Here is a 17,930-nt window from a genome sequence, read left to right on the forward strand (position 1 = left end):
CAGAATCCAAGGAGGAAAAGGAAAACACCCAAAAAGATTCAAAAACAAACAATAACCAAGATCAGGGAACAGGACCGAAATCAGGAACACTGCAACAAGGTGATGTAAAGACAGGTGAACAACCAGAATGATCCGACAAGAGACAAAGGAAACACTGGGGTTAAATACAAGAGGTAACGAGGTAATGGGGAACAGGTGAGACGTCAGGTGGGTCACATTAGGGCGGGGCAGGACAATCAGACAAACAAAGTAAAGCTAGACTAAACAAGACAAGACAGGAAGCTGACTACCAAAATAAAGCAGAAGCATAAACACACACAGGGAAACATAAGACAGAATCTATGACACCAGATTAGGGAGAAAACCGGGACGACAACACAGGGAAGGCCAAACGGGAAAATAACCCCAAACAAAAACCCCAACCCACAACAATTACAATTGTGGGAGAAAGCACCGTAATTGTAAAGAAACCCCTTGGTCACCCCTTAGGCTACACTCTAAAGTGTTTCCATTTAGTATTTCACTGGTACTAAATGTTTACACTGTCATTTGCAGACAGTAATAGTTTAGTAAAACATATGTTAGAGGCTTTATTGTCATTCTCCTCTTTATTGAGATAAACCAGCACAATACACATCTGCATCAAAAGCCAACAAATAGCTCCTGTGGCCATAATGTTCTTGCTCTGTACCCGAAGAACCGGAGAAGTTAAGACAGGAAACAAAACAAATAAAATCACATTGTTTTATTCAGCAAAACAAGGCTTTTGAATTATTTCATGTGATTGTGAATTGATATTTCTGCCAATAATGTGCATTTTCTTACCAATTGAAAATTATAGCCTATATATGTTCATTTATCATGGAATAATTTTCTTCCTCAACTTAAAGTGTTTTATCATGTCCCAAGGCATCTTTATATGGTAACCTCTTATTATAATATTCGTGCATAAAATCAGGGTAGTAAGAACATCATTAGAGGATATCAAATCACACAACATCCTTCAGTTTCATGTAAGCCATACTTTTTTAAAGAAATACATAACATCTATTTGGATCTATGACGTCTCATTATTAGTAAGGCTTGGTGCCTCTCAATATATCACTAGAGGTGAGGTGGGAGGTGGAACGGGTTGCTCCGTCTCCAAACCTCCTTGGGCTCCCCATCAGAGACTCCATGGGGCTGGGGGGTCTGCGAATGGGAGCCCTATCTCCCACACTCAATATAGAGCTAGAGACAGAGGGCTTGGAGAAAGCTGAAGGACTCAGAGGATCCATCTTCACCATGGGTTTGGAGGGGAGTGACACGAAGGTGAGAGAAGTAGAGGAACCACCAGGCTTAGAGCAGCTGTCACTGGGAGCTGAAAGGCCGCCACCAGCTGAGCTTGAATCTTCCATTTTTGGCAGGCCACTTTGCTCACCCTCAGGACTTTCCTGGAAGGAAATCAACAGCTGTTATTTAAAAAACTAACCACATACAAGGACATCTTAGATGGAGAAAATATCAGCTTGACCCAAGGTAATGCTTGTAATCACCCATAATACTTTTCAAATCATTTATATAAGGGGCAAACTTACAATCTTCTTCTTCTTGTCAGTTTCACTTCCTGATGAGCCCGAACTCTGAACAGGAATAAAAATGCAGTCATTTCACCTTCACATCAGACGTAATCTTTTATTTTAAGATTATTTTTTGGGCATTTCTAGGCCTATATTGACAGGACAGCTGAAGAAATGAAAGGGGAGAAAGGGGGAACATGATCTGTCACAGGTTGCAGTCGAACCAGGGCCCACTGCGTCAAGGAGTAAACCTCTATAAATGGGCACCCGCTCTACCAACAGAGCTATCCAGGCACCCACATTAGCTATAATCTGATGATATTCCCATGTCATGAGTAAATTATCTTTTTCTTCTTCTTCTTGTCCTTTTTATTTTTCTTGTCACTGCCGCTAGAACTTCTGCTTAAATATAAAGCATGGATACACTCTATATCTGTTTTAAACAAAAAATGAGCACGAAAAAGTTTTCTTATCACACACTACTGTACATTACCTTCTTTTTGTCGTCCTTTTTCTTCTTCTTGTCTTTCTTCTTCTTTTTCTTTTTCTTGTCATCATCACTGCTAGAAGAATCTGAGTCCTTGGTGGATGTACATATGGTAATTGTGTTAATATATTGCTTATATTTTTCATCCCCCAAAAAGACATCTTAGGAAATAACTCTTACAATTATATTAAGCAGAGGCTATATGAACACAAACACATCCACTTTGTTTTACCTTTTTCTTGTCTTTCTTTTTCTTCTTCTTATCCTTCTCTTTCTTCTTTTTTTTCTTCTTGTCATCATCACTGCTAGAAGAATCTGAATCCTTGATGTATGTAAATATGGTAAGCATGTTAATTTTTGCCTTTTTATGTTTTTGGACAAATACAACACACTGACTTTGTTTTACCTTTTTCTTGTCTTTCTTTTTTTTCTTCTTCTTATCCTTCTTCTTTTTCTTCTTATCATCATCACTAGAAGAATCACTGGAGGAGTCAGAAGAAGAAGAATCCTTGACAGAAAATGATGAAAACACACAAAATTGCATTCAGACAGCAGTAATACCACAGTGGTTGCAAGTTGGAAGAAATAAAACGTGTTGGTTTAGTGATTACAGCCATCATGCACGCTGACATGGTGATTCAGCTGTTTCACTTCAATCTTTCTAGCATTGACCAAAGATCATAGTTTTTTTGCAGAAAATAACCCGCTACTTTGTTTCTGTCAATTACCAGGAGTTAATATTCTAAATAATCAACTCACAATCAACCAAAAAACAGGAATGGAAAACAAAAGATGAGATGCTCTCACCTTCTTTTTATCCTTCTTCTTCTTCTTTTTCTTATCTTTCTTCTTCTTCTTATCTTTCTTCTTCTTCTAAAGTCAAAAAAGGACAAATACTCATGCTGAATTTTGCAGCTGTTTATCTCTGTTAACATTGTAAACTTGGCTATCGATATATAATTAATTTAATAGATTTGTGTGTGTGTGTGTGTGTGTGTGTGTGTTTGTGTGTGTGTGTGTGTGATCTCACCTTGTCATCATCACTATCCGAGGAAGAGGAGGAAGAGCTGGACTTCTAGAAAAAGATATGAGTCAGTCAGTCACAGAATGCATCCTTGTTCGTTAAAATGTTCATGTGCATCAGGAGCCTGACATTAATCCCTTAGAACAACATGGTGAAATTGTAAGATATTTCCCATGTTTTACCTTCTTCTTTTTCTTCTTCTTCTTCTTCTTGTCATCTTCACTATCAGAGGAGGAAGAGCTGGAATCCTGTAAAGAGAGAGCCAAGGATGACCTAATGACATTAAACAGCACAAGTAAAAAAGTGTTAAATACTGAGGTGTTGTGAAGGCACAAACTTTATCCTTCTTTTTCTTCATCTTCTTTTTCTTTTTCTTGTCATCTTCGCTGTCCGAGGAGGAGCTATCAGATGAAGAAGAGGAGCTGGAGGACTCCTGTAGATCAAATCAAATACAAATATTCACAATAATATGATATCCACATAATAATTCAATGAGAAAGACAGACTCACATTCTCACTTATGGACAAATTTGAGTTTTTAATTCACCCGGCCTGCACACAGACACATTTTATTTATTACACTTTATATTATACAAATAAACTAAATTCACTGCGTGCCGTTAAAGCAAATAACAAAAAGGCAACATAAGACATACAGGCCTATTTATATGTCGGATGCAATTGAAAAACGATAACATATACAGGTCTTTGTACACCTTTACCTTCTTCTTTTTCTTTGTCTTCTTCTTCTTCTTCTTCTTGTCTGTTTCGTCCTCATCACTGTCTGAGGATGAATCTGAATCCTGTTGCAAAAAAAACTTCTTTTTTTAAAATTACTGTGAATTCTGACCTGGAATATCCTATAACATAACTATAATATGCACTGGTGATGATGCACTATGATAACTGTAATGCCCATTGAAAAAGCTGCATTTGTTTTTATTTTGTTTAAAGGGAGTTTAGAGACTAATACATTATTTTTACAGCAGAATTCACAAATCGTGATCACCTTTTTCTTCTTCTTCTTCTTCTTCTTCATCTTCTTCTTCTTCTTCTTCTTCTTCTTCTTCTCCTTCTCCTTCTCCTCCCCTCCTTCTCCCTCATCATCACTCAGGTGGCCTTCCTCAATACCAATAGGGAATGCCTTTGCTCCCCCCGCTGGACAGGAAACACCATTACAACCAAAACAACAACACTTTTTCCAAGCCTCCAACCTCTGCTTGATTTGTTCGAGCCTCTAAGTACCCACATACCTGCTGACCCAGAGGACAGTTTGCCTTCTTCCGTTGCTTTAAGTACTTTCTTGGCCTGTCATGACAAAAAAACAACAACAATGATTTCCCAGGGATTTGTGCATATGTGTGTTGCGTGCATTCAGTGCGTGTGAGTATTTCACCTGGTCAGCAACTTCATCTTTCTTTTTCTCTCCGTCAGCACATGGTCCTGCAAGCTCACCATCTGCAGAAGAATCCAGTAGTACTGCATCAACCACATCAACAGGTTTGCAATTATGGTTGTGATTTATTATTTATTGTATAGAAATACTCACCAACTGCTAAAAGAGCAGTAGCACTGCAGAGCTCATTCTGCTCTTCGTCCTGTGGAAGATCACAAATACAATCAAGCTCAGGCTTACTTTACATACTGCACCTTGTGTGTCCCCACCAACACATACTGTATGCAGAGATGTGTACAGTACACACAAGTACAACACACCCTTATTGACTGACCCATTCATTGGAACACAATTTGAATATAGTTGATGATCAATATGGGCCCTATTTTAACGATCTAAGCACACGAAGTGAAGCGCATGGCGCAGGTGCATTTAGGGCGTGTCCAAATCCACTTTTGCAAGTTTGACGGCGTTAAAAAGGGTCTGTGCACCGGGCGCATGGTGTAAAGGGTTGAACTTAGTGTATTTATTAATTCATATGTGTTTTGGGTGTAACATATAATAAACCAACCAGAGTGTCATCTCCCGGATCCTGACCTGAAAACCTTTTGGATCATTTAGAGGCCTCAGGCTTTTCTTTTTGTTTGTTTTTTAAAGAAAAATAAATGTTACCTCTTTCTTATCCTTCTTCTTTTTCTTGTCCTTTTTCTTGTCCTTCTTCTTCTTCTTCTTCTTTTTATCTTTATCACTGTCAGAAGATGAAGATGCTGATGAAGAGCTGGAATCCTGTGTCAATGAAAGTAAATTGTATTATTGTCATAGATCTCTGTTTGTCAAGAAGAATCGGTTTGCCAATCATGCAACAATGGGTGAGACATTATTATCATTTATTCAGCAACAGTCTTTTATTGCACAATTATGCCATTGGCAAGGAAACATACATTACATGATTCATTGTAAATGTAGATGGTTTACTGTACACTTTCTGCAAATTCCTCTTAATTTACACAAAACATAATAGCAGCACATTTTTTACTCAAACTCAGTTGGACAAATGACAAAAAAAACAAATTCCCATTGATTTACCTTTTTCTTGTCTTTCATTTTCCTTTTCTTCTTGTCCTTTTTCTTCTTTTTCTTTTTGTCATCATCGCTGTCAGAGGAGGATGACGAAGAGCTATCTGAGGAAGAGGAGCTGGAGGCCTTTGAAAGAGAAACAAAATAATTAACATATCAGTTTAGATCGTTTGTCTTTACACAGAGGTAGAACAGACAGGAAGTTGACACCCAATATTTTTGCAATATTGTAACTGTATAGTATCAGATAAATTATACCTTTTTCTTCTTCTTCTTCTTCTTCTTCTTCTTCTTTTTCTTTTTCTTGTCATCCTCACTGTCGGAGGATGAACTGTCAGATGAGGAAGAATCCTGGGACAGTAGTACGGTAGATAGTTAATAACAAAAAGGTTTCAAGTGTAATTCATGTACTAAGTTTCATTGTTTTCATTAAGTAGTCTAATAAAACAGTTATTGTTGAATAATCTGCTGTATTATGGGAAATGTGTACATACCTTCTTCTTTTTCATTTTCTTCTTGTCCTTCTTCTCTTTCTTCTTGTCGTTCTCATCATCTGATGAGTCAAAACCCTGAAGAAAGAAAAGGATTAATTACAGAAATTCTATAAAGACAAGTTTAACAGCAAACAGCCCGTTTTAAAATGGAGGTTGTTTGAAGTCTCTCTCTTACCTGGCTCATCTTCAGACCTTCTGCATAACACTGTTCCATTTGGCCATCAGGAGCTGAAAACATTACGTACGTTAAAATGGAAAGCATCTGTTTAATAGAAAGATTTAAAAAAAGAGAAGTTCCATGCATTGTCAGCTGACAGATAGATCATAAAAATGTGGATTTAGAAATGTCGATGTTGAAGAGTACCGTAATTCTTGCCATTCTCCGTAGATAAAAAAAAACCGTATGTATGTAATTCAAATGGGAAGTTTACCAGCACTGTGCTTTACATTGCCGTTAAACTCAGATTACATAACAGAGAGAGCACAGGCCAAACATGGCCCGCGGGCCCTTAATTGGGCGGCCTTGCTCTAAAGTATGGAAAAATGCCTCGTTATTCAATATCCAATTTCAATACCAAAGGAGTAAATCGCATCAGCGTCAGTGAGCCAATCCGCATGCAGCATGCTTCTTCCAAGATCTAATAATGTTTGTGATTGGCTGTCTAGCGGTACACGTCGTAGAGACACACAGGAACACCACTACGTTACGTTATGTTAAATGGGAGCAGACAAGATGGAATGAACTTCTTGCAAAGAACCTTAGAAATGCGTGTTTAAGATTTTGGAATACAAGCCTACATATCAAACGTAACATAACACACTTTACATAAATAATATCACACAAAGTTGGAATATGATCTGCAATATACAGTACATGATTTCATAAAAGAGAATGCACAGAGCCTGTAAATGCATTATCCTTACGGGACTTATATATAATATAAAACATGATATGATATCTAAAACATGAACCAGTTCCATAATGCAAAGGAAAAATGCTGTGTTCCAGTTACCAGATATGCAAACGCTGTCCCTGACGTACTCTTTCTTCTCATCCTTGTTGTTCTTCTTCTCTTTTTTCTTCTTCTTCTTTTTCTTCTTCTTGTCATCCTGCAACGACATGGTGATTCTTTCATATGTTGTTTTTAGATGTTTTAAAACTTCAACTTTGTCCTCATGTATAAAGCTTGTTTGCAAAGTGAGAGTTGCATTTGTAAATATATATAAAGATAAAGTTATCAGAATCAGGGTTGGGTGCCTTTAATACAGTCACACAACAAACATCCTGTTACTGTGGACATGCAGCCAAAACCAACACGGGTGATGCTGTCCAGTATCATTTCAATTTTCTAAGCACAAACGGACATTTGGAAAAACGAGTTAAAAAAATAAGTTAAAAATATCCAATTTTTCATATTTTCTGCCTTGACAAATTAAACAAAAAGTTCTGTTTTTATTCAGGGGATCAGAAATGGGCTCCAACAGTGGTGATTTTAGATGCTTTTTAGGGGGGCTCAAGGCCCCTTAAAAATTATAATAATAAAAAAAGATTTTTTTTCAGTGCTTCAAGTTAGAGTTTGCGAACCTGTCTGTTAGTGACAGAGGACAAACAAGTATATCCTGTGTTGCTGTTGTCAATGCTGTGCACCTGTAACTCAATTTACTTTTTTATTTATTGATTGTTTACACCTAATTATACTTTCATTTGATTCTGGTAGTCTATAAAGGGACTTATGTACTTTTTTCACATGTTCAATATTTTGCATTTATCCTCTGTTATAATAATAATAATTACATATATTCATTGTTATGCAGTGAAATTACTGATTTAGCAGAGGCACTGTATCCGTGTCACATTCTCATTCGGGGCTGTGCCGTCCTAAAGGTCTGATCCTAGAATCGCCCCTGGGCTCTAATTATACTGGAATGATATTCCCTCCCTCTTTCCTCCTGGCTACGCCCCGCCCCATACTCACAGTAAACCGGTCGTCATTCTCCACCCTTAAGAAACCACAGAGTCAACTGACTTGTCTGTAACTAACCTGACACTTCTCTCACCTAACCGGAACCCTGCCGCTCTCAGTAAACCGGTGGTCATTCTCCGCCCTGAGGGTGTGTCCCTTCCATTCCAAGTATTGCATATTCAAGCCTGTGTATGTTGCGCTCTGTGCAAAACATGTACAATGACGACGAGATGCTTGCCCCCCTGTTCAGTCCAAAGTCTAACCTAAATCCTCAACAAGATTCCGAATTATATTCTTGTAATTATCCAGCGTCAACAGGACTGCCCCGAGTCAGTGGTGGTGATGAGGGAGGGACAAGCGCCGCTCCTTCACTTTCCCCACCCAGATTTTATCCTGTCGGTCTGGGAATTGAACCGACAACCTCCCGGGCTCAAGCACACAACTTACCTCACTGTCACTGTCCGAGGAGCTGCTGGAGGAAGAAGAAGAGGATGCTGAGCTGGAATCCTGTGTACACATCAAACAGGTTCCTTTATTCCTTTATCGGTGAAAGATATAAATGAGAATCTAAATGAGTGAGTCACTAAAAACACACTAAACCGAGGCTTTGTCATAGACGCCTGGAGAAGGGAGGTTCTCTTCAAGTACTTAGCAAAACACAAAATAAACTGCACAACGATTTACCAACCCAAAAGGTTTCCTGTTTGACTGGCTTTTTCTAGATGCAGCCCACATTGAACTTCCATTAACTATTATTAGTCAGAAGAACTCATGATTTCTGCCTCACATTTGTAGCTGTCAATCACAGCACCACCCTTAAGAAACCACAGAGTCAACTGACTTGTTATTAACTAACCTGATTTCATCTACATGTAAATAGACTGAAAAGACTGTAAGATTGCCAGCCTTGTCCCAACATAGTCTGTGCAACGTTCACACAGAGTTTTTAAGAAAATACTCAGAAATGCACTCAAGAGTGAATATTACTTATTTGTGAAGATAAGCTTTCTGAGACATACTTTCTTCTTCTCCTTCTTCTTCTTCTTTAGCTGTTTCTTCTTCTTTTCTTTCTTACCCTCATCCTCGCTGTCCGAGGAGGACAGAGAGCTATCAAATGAGTTCAACTCCTGGTGAAAAGAGAAAGCAGGGATTATTATCTGCTGTGTCTTTCACACTCTTTAGAATTCAATCTGGTGGAAATAATTCCACATAAACTTAATTGCCAAGCATCACAGTAACACTTGTTAAGTTACTTTAATGCAGTTAATAATTTTATATATTACATATATTTTTTATATTTGATTTCATGAAATTATAACTAACTATAACTATAGCTAATGAATAACAAAGTAGCATGACTATTTGATGTCAAATCATCATGGGCCCATGCTCCTTTGGTTTGCTTACCTGTCCATCTTTTGCTCCTGCAGGGTGTCCAGATTTACTCTTGGTCCCCTCTACCTTGCCCAGGTCTGCGGGCTCGTCTGCCTCAGTCAGTGGCTGCAAACCACCAGGAGGGCGTGTCGCTGGCTGCTGGACACCTGCAGCGCCAGCTCCAGCTAGAGCCACACAGTACAGGGTGACAGGAGACAAACGCCAAAACACTGAACTAGTTTTTTCTTTTTTCCTATAAATTTGGAATCCGCTACTGAGCCACCAGTAGGCTATATCTATACAAACTTGGAGGAAAAATGGGGGATCAGCTGTTTTTGTTTCTATCTATTTATTTCACCATGCTGTCAGCACTTCCTTTATTATCTAATTTACTTAAATCGACAGCCAGATTAAAAACATAGAGGAGTACAAATCAAACCTAAGATACTAAATCAATGAAACTGTGCCTGCATGCAGATTGATTACTTTTTGGTATTCTTTGCCATAAATCAAAATGATTAACTTTTACAACAATTCAGACAAGTGGCGCACCATTTACAGTGTGCAAAAGACAAAGTCTTTTTTTTAGGTAAAAAGGCTGTATCTGTCATAGAAACACCTCTATATGAAATAGTAAAAAATGGATCATTACCTTTCTTCCTGAAATAATTGTTTGTTGATAAGTAAAAGAATGACCACAAACATGGATCAAACTATAAACTAAGTACATTGTTAAGGCGATCATAGTAATAAAAAAAAAGACAGCAAACCTTTGGGGAGTGTAGACTCCATTTAGGTCCGGACTTCTCCTCTGTCCAGGAACCTATATACGCCTCATCTGATAGACAGACCTGTGCACTTTTATGAAAAGGAGTTTTATGGGTGGGGAACATAGACTGTATATAGTCTATGTTGGGGAAACAGGGAAAGTGTCAATACTTACAAAATAAGAGACTTCTCTTCACAAGTTAAAAAAAAAAAATTATATATATTTAACATTACTTTAAGGGCACCCACTATATATTTTGTTTGCCACTTCCACTGTTTTCAGTAATAATTTCTGTTCTTCAAAGCCTTTATTTCACAGATTATTTAAAAGAGTCTGTTTTAATTTGAAAGCACCGTTTGGCATCCAACGTGGCTGTCATATCTGACTTGCACCTAAATGAACTGGTTTAACTGAACTGGAACTGGTTTCTAGTACATGATGCCTGTTTGTAACGCTACTGCCTACAGTGACAGGACAGTTAGCCCACCTGCATTGTTTGTGAGTAAAGTTTTAGTAGTAATGCTTCGGTAACAATTGAAAAAATTGGTACTCAGTTTGGTCTGTAGTTATCATGTGCAAACTACAAAATCAGTCAGATTATGCTGTAATGTCTCCTCCCAGAGGATATTCAGAGCTCAAACCACAGGTTAGCATAATAGCCTACGTCGATTCTTTTGTTCCTTTCCAGTTTCCGTAGTTTAAAGTTTGAGTAAAGTTATTCGAAAACGGCAGAGCATCACCGCACCGGAAATGGGATTTTATTCTCAAAATAAAAGTAATGATATTACAATTTCAATGAAAAAGCCAAAAAACAACAAACACTGCATTGCACATAATTACAAAATAGCATATGGAATACTTAACTGTCTCATTATATGTAGGAATAGAGAAACATAGGCTACTAATATATTAAATATTTAAATTAGTTACTTAAATTGATACAAGATAACGCAAGGTGACTTTATTTTGAAATTCACTTAAGGAAAACGTACATTATCTTTCAACAATGTGAATAACTTGACATGTATCAAACATTGGCGAAGTAGCTAGTAAGTTATGGAAGTATACAACACTTTATTACCTTTTATTTATTATTCTATTATGAAAGGTGAGTTCTTTGTCGCTCTGTAGCTAGAGGACCAAAGGGAATCTATGGCAGCCATCTAAATGTGCGTCTGTCTGGTCATAATTGAATGACCATGCCGAGCCAAACGACGTCCCCGCCGCCGCTGACAGTGACTGTGTTTGCAGCACTCTGGGTCAGTTTGGGTCGGTGTGGTGTGTCCGAGTCTCTGGGACCGCCGGGATGTGACAATGGAAAGGTTACTTACAATTTATATAACTATGAAATGTTGGTGTGTGCCTGCCATAACGTTAACTGTTATTCAGTCATTGTAACCGCACTCACATTGTGTGTGTGTGTGTGTGTGTGTGTGTGTGTGTGTGTGATAGCTGTCTTTGGACAGGGACTTATTGCCTGCTGTTTATTGGGACTGTCCAGGGTCTACTATTTGGCCAGTGTCTCCTCAGGTAACTATGGATACAACCGACATCATCATCGTCTGTTCTAGCATGACCTCCAAAGCCTCACTGTGTCAGATGGGTAGGGTGCCAATGCCAAACATCATGGGGAAGTAATGGTTGTAGTGTATCCTTATTGGCACTGCTGGTAGTGTAAATCAGCTCAGAAAGCTACATTGTTTGTTCAAGTTTCTCCATCAGTGGTTTAACCAGAGTCTCTCTTATCTACAGAGACGTCCCAGTATTGACACAGTGTATGATCCTGTGGTGAGTAAGCACTTTACCAAGCATTTTATTTGCGTTTTACCCAACCTTTGACCCTCATACACTATAACGGCTATTTCTCAAAAATGAAAGCACAATGGGATAGCACTCTGTGACACACATCCAAATTCAAATTCAAAATTGTGAATAATGTATGAAATGAACCAAAAGCTTTGCCCTGTTTAAAACTAAAAGAGTGTTTTATGATATATTGAAATGTATAAGTTGTGGTGTCAGTTTGAGTTATTAAACATCTTCCTTGTTATATTATTGTTGTTAACGACAAATGGGTGTAAACTGAAAAGCTGTTAAGTGTTTGTCTTGGGTGACTGATGACTGGGTGTAACATAGAGATTAGGTGATAAAAAAATAATTTGGCAAGATTTCTTTTCACTGCAGCCAGCCAGGCAGATCTGCATGGATACATCTATTTCCTACAACCATACCATTCCCAACAGGTAAGGCTGTATGGACAGGCATATAATGCATTATGGAGATGTGGGTAAGAGATGGCCAAACACAAATTAGGAGACACTGACACATGCACACATGATGGTGGCTCAGTCAGTAGAAAGTTGGGTTGAAACCGGAGGGTTGCTGGTTCAAGTCCCTATACGGACCAATGTATGGTGGTGGACTGGTAGCTGGAGAGGTGCCAGTTCACCTCAAGGTGCTCTTTGGCAAGGCACCCCAGACTGCTCAGGGCACCTTTCCATGGGCAGCCCCCCACTCTGACATCACTCCATTTAGTGCATGTATAGGTACTGAGCATGTTTGTAATTCCTGTGTTTGTAAAGAGTGAAAACATTGCAATTGTCCCTTGCGGGATTAATTAAGTATACAATATTATTATGCACACCTTTTGGTTTCTGTGGGGTTTCTTCAGGATATTATTTATATATTGTGTGTGTGTTTGTGTGTTGTAGTGGAGCGTACAGACCAGTAAGGGCAGAGTGTGGAGAGTACTTGTACTGTCCTCCTCAACGGTGGCTCAATAACTTGCACGTAAGTTGCAATATCAAACATGTCTTGGGGTTCTGTCTCCAGTCTCACAACAATTTAATCCCTTTATCTGCTTAGCACATTTAATTACAGTAATCAGGGAAGAGTCTGTCAGTTTTTGTAGTAACTCCAGTTAGTCCTTTAGTAGTGACAAGCTAGTTAACAGTTTACACGGTATAGTTGTTCATCTTTATATGTTCACATCGAATGCCTGTTTATACCATAGTTTTAACTTATGGGGTTGATAGACACATAGAGTTCAGTGGTCGTAGACTGACATCCAATTCTTCTGGGTCACGGACTTGCCAACAGTTTCTTCTGTTATTGTTATTGTTATTATTTCCCCAATCTATTTGTGTAAGCTAGAGAAAAACATCAAACTGTGGAGTTAAGACTGAATCTTTATATTATCTTTTTTGCAACTTGAATTGAGAGTCAAACAGGGAAGTCTACCAACCGTTACATTCTACCTGTCTGGACCTTTAGTAGCAGGGCTGCAACTGAATGTAGATTTGACTTGAATGTCGGGAATGTAGCAAACAGTAAGGCCATATGTGGGATTTAACTAACAGTAATGGTCTGGAATTTGTATTAAAGCAACACTAAACTGGAGAGTGCAGCAGGTTTCACTAACACATTAGTTGGTGATTCTCCACAAAGAAACCCAGATATTTTCCCTTAGGAATCATTGTCAGCCGAAAAACATTACCAGACAAGGAGGGAATACAACACTGCCAGTATTGTAAGCACTTAGTCGTAGTTACTGTGTTATAATTGTGTCAAAGTTTGGTGTAGGCCAAATTGGTGTAAACTCTGTGGTAATGGTAGAGGATGTGGACAAGGATAGTCACGTGTGTGTTTGTGTTTTTTTTCTAGCAAGGAGCACCTGTTTTGCTGTACCATCCCTGTGCGCCTCTCCATGAGCGTCTCCTTCTGTCTGTCCTGGCCCGCTCATGTCTGCCAGACTACATTATAACCTCCCATCCACAACTCAATGAACACATGGTGAGACAGGCGCTCTCTCTCTGTTCTCTAACCCACCAAAGGTAGTAAGGGACAGTAGACTCGTTCAGACAGTTCACTTGTTTAAAATTGTTTAACTTGGCACACTTTGATGATGTCTTTGTTCATTTTAACATCTGAGCAAAACTGAAGATGCAACTCAAGACTTCTTTCCCAAATAACCTATTCTGCCTAAACTGTGATTGTTTGCACATCCTCTCTTAATATTTGTGTGCACATTCCTCACCAAACTGTACAGATTCCCAATTCAAAAACATTATACATTTTATTTTACATATTTGGTTATTGTCTTTTTCATATGTCTATATGGTCATTTTTCTATTTCTTCTCACCAAATGAATGCTCATGGGTGAATTGTTTAGTCTCTGTAAATTATAGAGTGTGGTCTTGACTCGATCTGGAAATAAATAGTGTCCTGCGATAACTTTTACTTAATAAAATTGAATTAAATTGCATGCACCAAACTACAAGGCAATTCATTGTGTGTGGAAAACCTACCTGGTAATAAACCCCTTTCTGATTCTGATGCAAGACCAGGCCACATTTAAATGGTTTACAACAACTTTTATGTAAGTGTGAAAGATAACTAAACACCACTGTTTGAGGCGCAGCAGTAATATAGGAAGCCTTTTTGTCCCTGTCACCAGGCATAAGGACGGTGAGGACAGAGAGACAGTTTATATTTATTGTTTGCTTTGTGTTCAGCCAATAGCCTTGGTGTCATGGGGTCACACCTTGGAGCTGTCCACCGTGGCCTCTTCAGACGTCTGTAATTGGCTGGAGACCACAACAAACACACCAAGACAGTCTGGTGGTGTGAGCCGGAGTAGGAAGTACAACCTGTTGTTAATCCGGTCAGCCGAGCAGCACTGGCAGCAACATGCACATCCAGAGGAACACTTCGCAAAAATGAAGGTTTGGAGACTTGACTGACGACTTTGCTCATTTTGTATATTTACATTAAGTTAATTATTTGTAATTTTACATGTGCTGCAATAAAAGCAGCATAGAAGAGTAATTACAGCAGTCTTGCATGTGTCTCTTACTAGCTGTTGTTGTAAATGTAAATCTCCAGTCTCTGAGGCAATGCTGTGAGCAGACCATCTCTTCTCTGCTGAATGGTGCGACGAAGAAAGAGCTAGAGTCCAACGTGAAGAAGGAAAGATTGAGACAAATGAAAGAGGAAGGAAAAAGGAGGCAGAAAAGAGCTGCCATTAGAGAAAAACAGGAGATTGTTAAGGAGGAGAGCGAGAGACAAAACACACGAACACACCGGCCCACCAACGGCAGGACAAGGAACTTCCAGAACTCCAACAGTACGCTTGGACCATCAGCAGGTTCTCTTCCAGGGATCAGGACTCTCTCAGATCCTCCAGGTTCTAGGGGAGCTCCTTCTCAATCTAAGATCCAGAATACAAATCAGAGTCTTAAACCAATGGCCACAGCTTCTTTGGAGTCAAATATGTCTGACCTCAAAAACCCAAACCCCTCTGGTGGGTTGGATGTTGGTGCAGATGGTGTGAACAGGGAACATAATGAGACCACAAGGCCTGAAGCCCGGGTCCTCGGTTCCAAAGATGAAGGTATAGACTCAGCCAAACAGAGGGACGATGACTCTGTTGGACACAGCCTGAAAGAGAAAATCTCTACTGAGAAAAACTTTGATAAAGGCAACACAGCGGATGGCACAATGAAGGACAATGAAGTGGTAAATGTTAAAGAGAGGGAGTTGGAACATAAGCAAACACACAGTGACACACACTCTCAACACAAAAGTGAAAAGATTGGCTTTGGTTCTGTTTCCAAATCCCAATCAGAGTCGCCACCTCAGCCACAACAGCACCAGAACCCACAGTCAGCCACTACCCTGCTCAACAGCCACGACTGTGGTAGCTGCAAAGGAGCAGAACACTGTGAATGCAACAAGGCCTCAGGGGCCTCGGCCGCTCTTGTGAATGAAGGGTGGCTGAGGACCCCCAGGACAAACGAGGGAGTGTGGGCAGCAGCAGCACTGGGCTTCCTGCTGATTCTCCTGACCCTGTCAGTGCTCCACACACGCCTGTACCGCCACTGGAGGACCACACCCAGTCTTTACTGGCACGACCCTCAACAGGACTACGACAGTGTGGCAGGTAGGTGGACAATCACCAGTGAGCCGTTCTATTCCTCAAACCAATCCTGATAGCCAGATTGATCATAGTAATCAAAGGTGCTCTAAGAAGCGATGTCACTCGTTTTTAAGGCTACAACATTTGTCACATACAGCATACATCTCCTCGCTATCCGCGAGCTGCCTGTCCCCTGAACACACAGTTATAAAACGTGGTCTCTGTAGACAGCCCGGGGTCTACAAACGGCAACAAAACAAACTGAGCCAACCTGCACCACCAAACATACACAGTGTTCCAGCAGGTAACCGACAAGAAGGATGTGCGGGTAGTGGTTTCAGGGTTAGTGCGTGGAAGGGAGGGGGAGGAGATGGGATGAGGAGGAGGGAGGGGCAAACTAGCCACCGTTTTGTTGGACAATACTTCGAAGGTCAACAATTAGTGACATCACCCAACATCGCTTAGAGCACCTTTAACACAAACAGAACCATACACATAACCTTTTTGGAGAAGGGATTGAGGTGCCTTTGTTTATATTCTTAAGCAGTTTCATTTGTGTGTGTGTGTGTGTGTGTGTGTGTGTGTGTGTGTAGATGTGATCCGCAGGAGGCTACGAATTGCAAACAGGAGGCGGAAAAGGGGCAGGAGACAGGAGTGTGTTCTTCTGCCCAGCTCCTCCAGCTCAGAAGAACATCTATAGAAATCTGAAGGAAAAATCCCAGAGAACGTAGAGGAGGTGGACAATATTGGCAACAACCCGTCTATTAAAAAAGTTGCTGGATAACCTGAAAAGCTCAAGCTGAAATTCCACAAAGCTGCTCAAGGGTCAGTTAGATCCTGTTTCCAAATTTATTGGGTACAGAGTGAATTGACAGAGGTCCTCTTACAGTTTTTTTTGGGGGGACCATCTTTATACCTACTTATCCTCGTGAAGGAGGGAGAACAGAATAACATTTTTTGACCATCCAAAACGAGCAATGTGTTATAAACCGCAAGAACACAGGCAAATTCTTTCTCTTTCAAATTGTGTATGTGTGTCATAGATATACCATTCAATAATATTGTAACCAAAACCACAGTTCCCAAATAACAAGCATCAAAGAATATTGACTTGTGTATATTGGTACACAACCCTGATCAGTCATGTGGTTCTGGATCAGTCCTTTGGGGACATCCCTATGTATATCACATCAAAGAGAAGCCCTCAGGCTTTATCACAGAAAGTGACCTTCACATTGTATGTATTTGTATTTGTTCAAATACTGATAATACTCTCCTACATATTACACAGTGTACATGTCTTAGTTACTGCATGTACAGTATGTTTTTTAGTTTGTTCTATATTTAGTCTGAAATTTGATTTTATAAATAGTTTAATAGTAAAATTCTGTTGCTTTTTACCTGTGAAGGTTTAGTATGTGAATATGTTGCTGTTCTAAGCAACGCTGTGTGCGGTGTTTTAATTTAAATAGTACAAGCTGTATTTTTGGACAAGTGTTAGTGAAGGATTTTGAGTGTTGAGGGTGTGGACTTTTGCTTGAGACAGCTGCAATGGATGTCAGGATGTTTTCTCATATCTTTTATCAACATAAGTAAATGTTAGCTTGGACCAGTTAATCTCAATTTTTACCTGATGCCATTTTTTTAAGGATCCCTTACATTTTTTTGTTTTGAAGAATTGTGACAAAGATATGCACTGATCGGGTCAGCTTACTGTAGAGTAATACACTTTCTAAATAACCTCAAACTTATCTTTAGCATTTCTGCAACTCAACACCAATATATTGGCAGGTACACGAGTCTAGCTCAAATCTTATGAAGGAAACAAGAGAAATGCATTTTACAGACACATGTACAATAAAAATAAG

The 17,930-nt window shown here is 39.4% G+C and overlaps 2 protein-coding genes across 2 annotated transcripts; one reads left to right on the forward strand and one right to left on the reverse strand.

The window, feature by feature from the left end:
- Positions 1–730: 730 nt before the first annotated feature.
- Positions 731–10,279, reverse strand: LOC116683535 (cylicin-2). The gene is made up of 24 exons (XM_032509893.1): positions 10,146–10,279; positions 9,409–9,560; positions 9,021–9,128; positions 8,449–8,508; positions 7,051–7,147; positions 6,213–6,265; positions 6,038–6,112; positions 5,802–5,897; positions 5,553–5,669; positions 5,139–5,252; positions 4,620–4,668; positions 4,467–4,528; positions 4,324–4,378; positions 4,080–4,228; positions 3,793–3,873; positions 3,408–3,503; positions 3,253–3,318; positions 3,077–3,121; positions 2,854–2,919; positions 2,453–2,554; positions 2,279–2,368; positions 2,053–2,139; positions 1,578–1,622; positions 731–1,433 (listed from the first exon to the last, which is right to left on the reverse strand). Exons 1-24 carry the CDS (start codon positions 10,165–10,167, stop codon positions 1,074–1,076), a joined length of 2,247 nt encoding a protein of 748 aa, XP_032365784.1. The 5' UTR covers positions 10,168–10,279; the 3' UTR covers positions 731–1,073.
- Positions 10,280–11,197: 918 nt separating this feature from the next.
- On the forward strand, positions 11,198–17,173 carry tp53i13 (tumor protein p53 inducible protein 13). Its single transcript, XM_032509895.1, has 9 exons — positions 11,198–11,466; positions 11,597–11,674; positions 11,897–11,932; positions 12,329–12,387; positions 12,856–12,934; positions 13,808–13,936; positions 14,660–14,869; positions 15,030–16,086; positions 16,656–17,173. Exons 1-9 carry the CDS (start codon positions 11,338–11,340, stop codon positions 16,760–16,762), a joined length of 1,884 nt encoding a protein of 627 aa, XP_032365786.1. The 5' UTR covers positions 11,198–11,337; the 3' UTR covers positions 16,763–17,173.
- Positions 17,174–17,930: the final 757 nt, after the last annotated feature.

Source organism: Etheostoma spectabile, chromosome 3 (genome assembly GCF_008692095.1).
Source record: "Etheostoma spectabile isolate EspeVRDwgs_2016 chromosome 3, UIUC_Espe_1.0, whole genome shotgun sequence".
Taxonomy (NCBI): Eukaryota; Metazoa; Chordata; class Actinopteri; order Perciformes; family Percidae; genus Etheostoma; species Etheostoma spectabile.

Excerpts from the sequence above, each read along its gene's own strand:
- LOC116683535 (XM_032509893.1), bottom strand. The coding sequence starts at position 10,167 with ATGGAGTCTACACTCCCCAAAG. Across the intron at positions 6,266-7,050 it reads GGACAGCGTTTGCATATCTG|CTCCTGATGGCCAAATGGAA; the intron begins GTAACTGGAACA and ends TAATGTTTTCAG. Across the intron at positions 4,229-4,323 it reads ACTGTCCTCTGGGTCAGCAG|CGGGGGGAGCAAAGGCATTC; the intron begins GTATGTGGGTAC and ends TTTCCTGTCCAG.
- tp53i13 (XM_032509895.1), top strand. The coding sequence starts at position 11,338 with ATGACCATGCCGAGCCAAACGACGTCCCCGCCGCCGCTGACAGTGACT. Across the intron at positions 11,675-11,896 it reads TTTGGCCAGTGTCTCCTCAG|AGACGTCCCAGTATTGACAC; the intron begins GTAACTATGGAT and ends TCTTATCTACAG. Across the intron at positions 13,937-14,659 it reads CACAACTCAATGAACACATG|CCAATAGCCTTGGTGTCATG; the intron begins GTGAGACAGGCG and ends CTTTGTGTTCAG.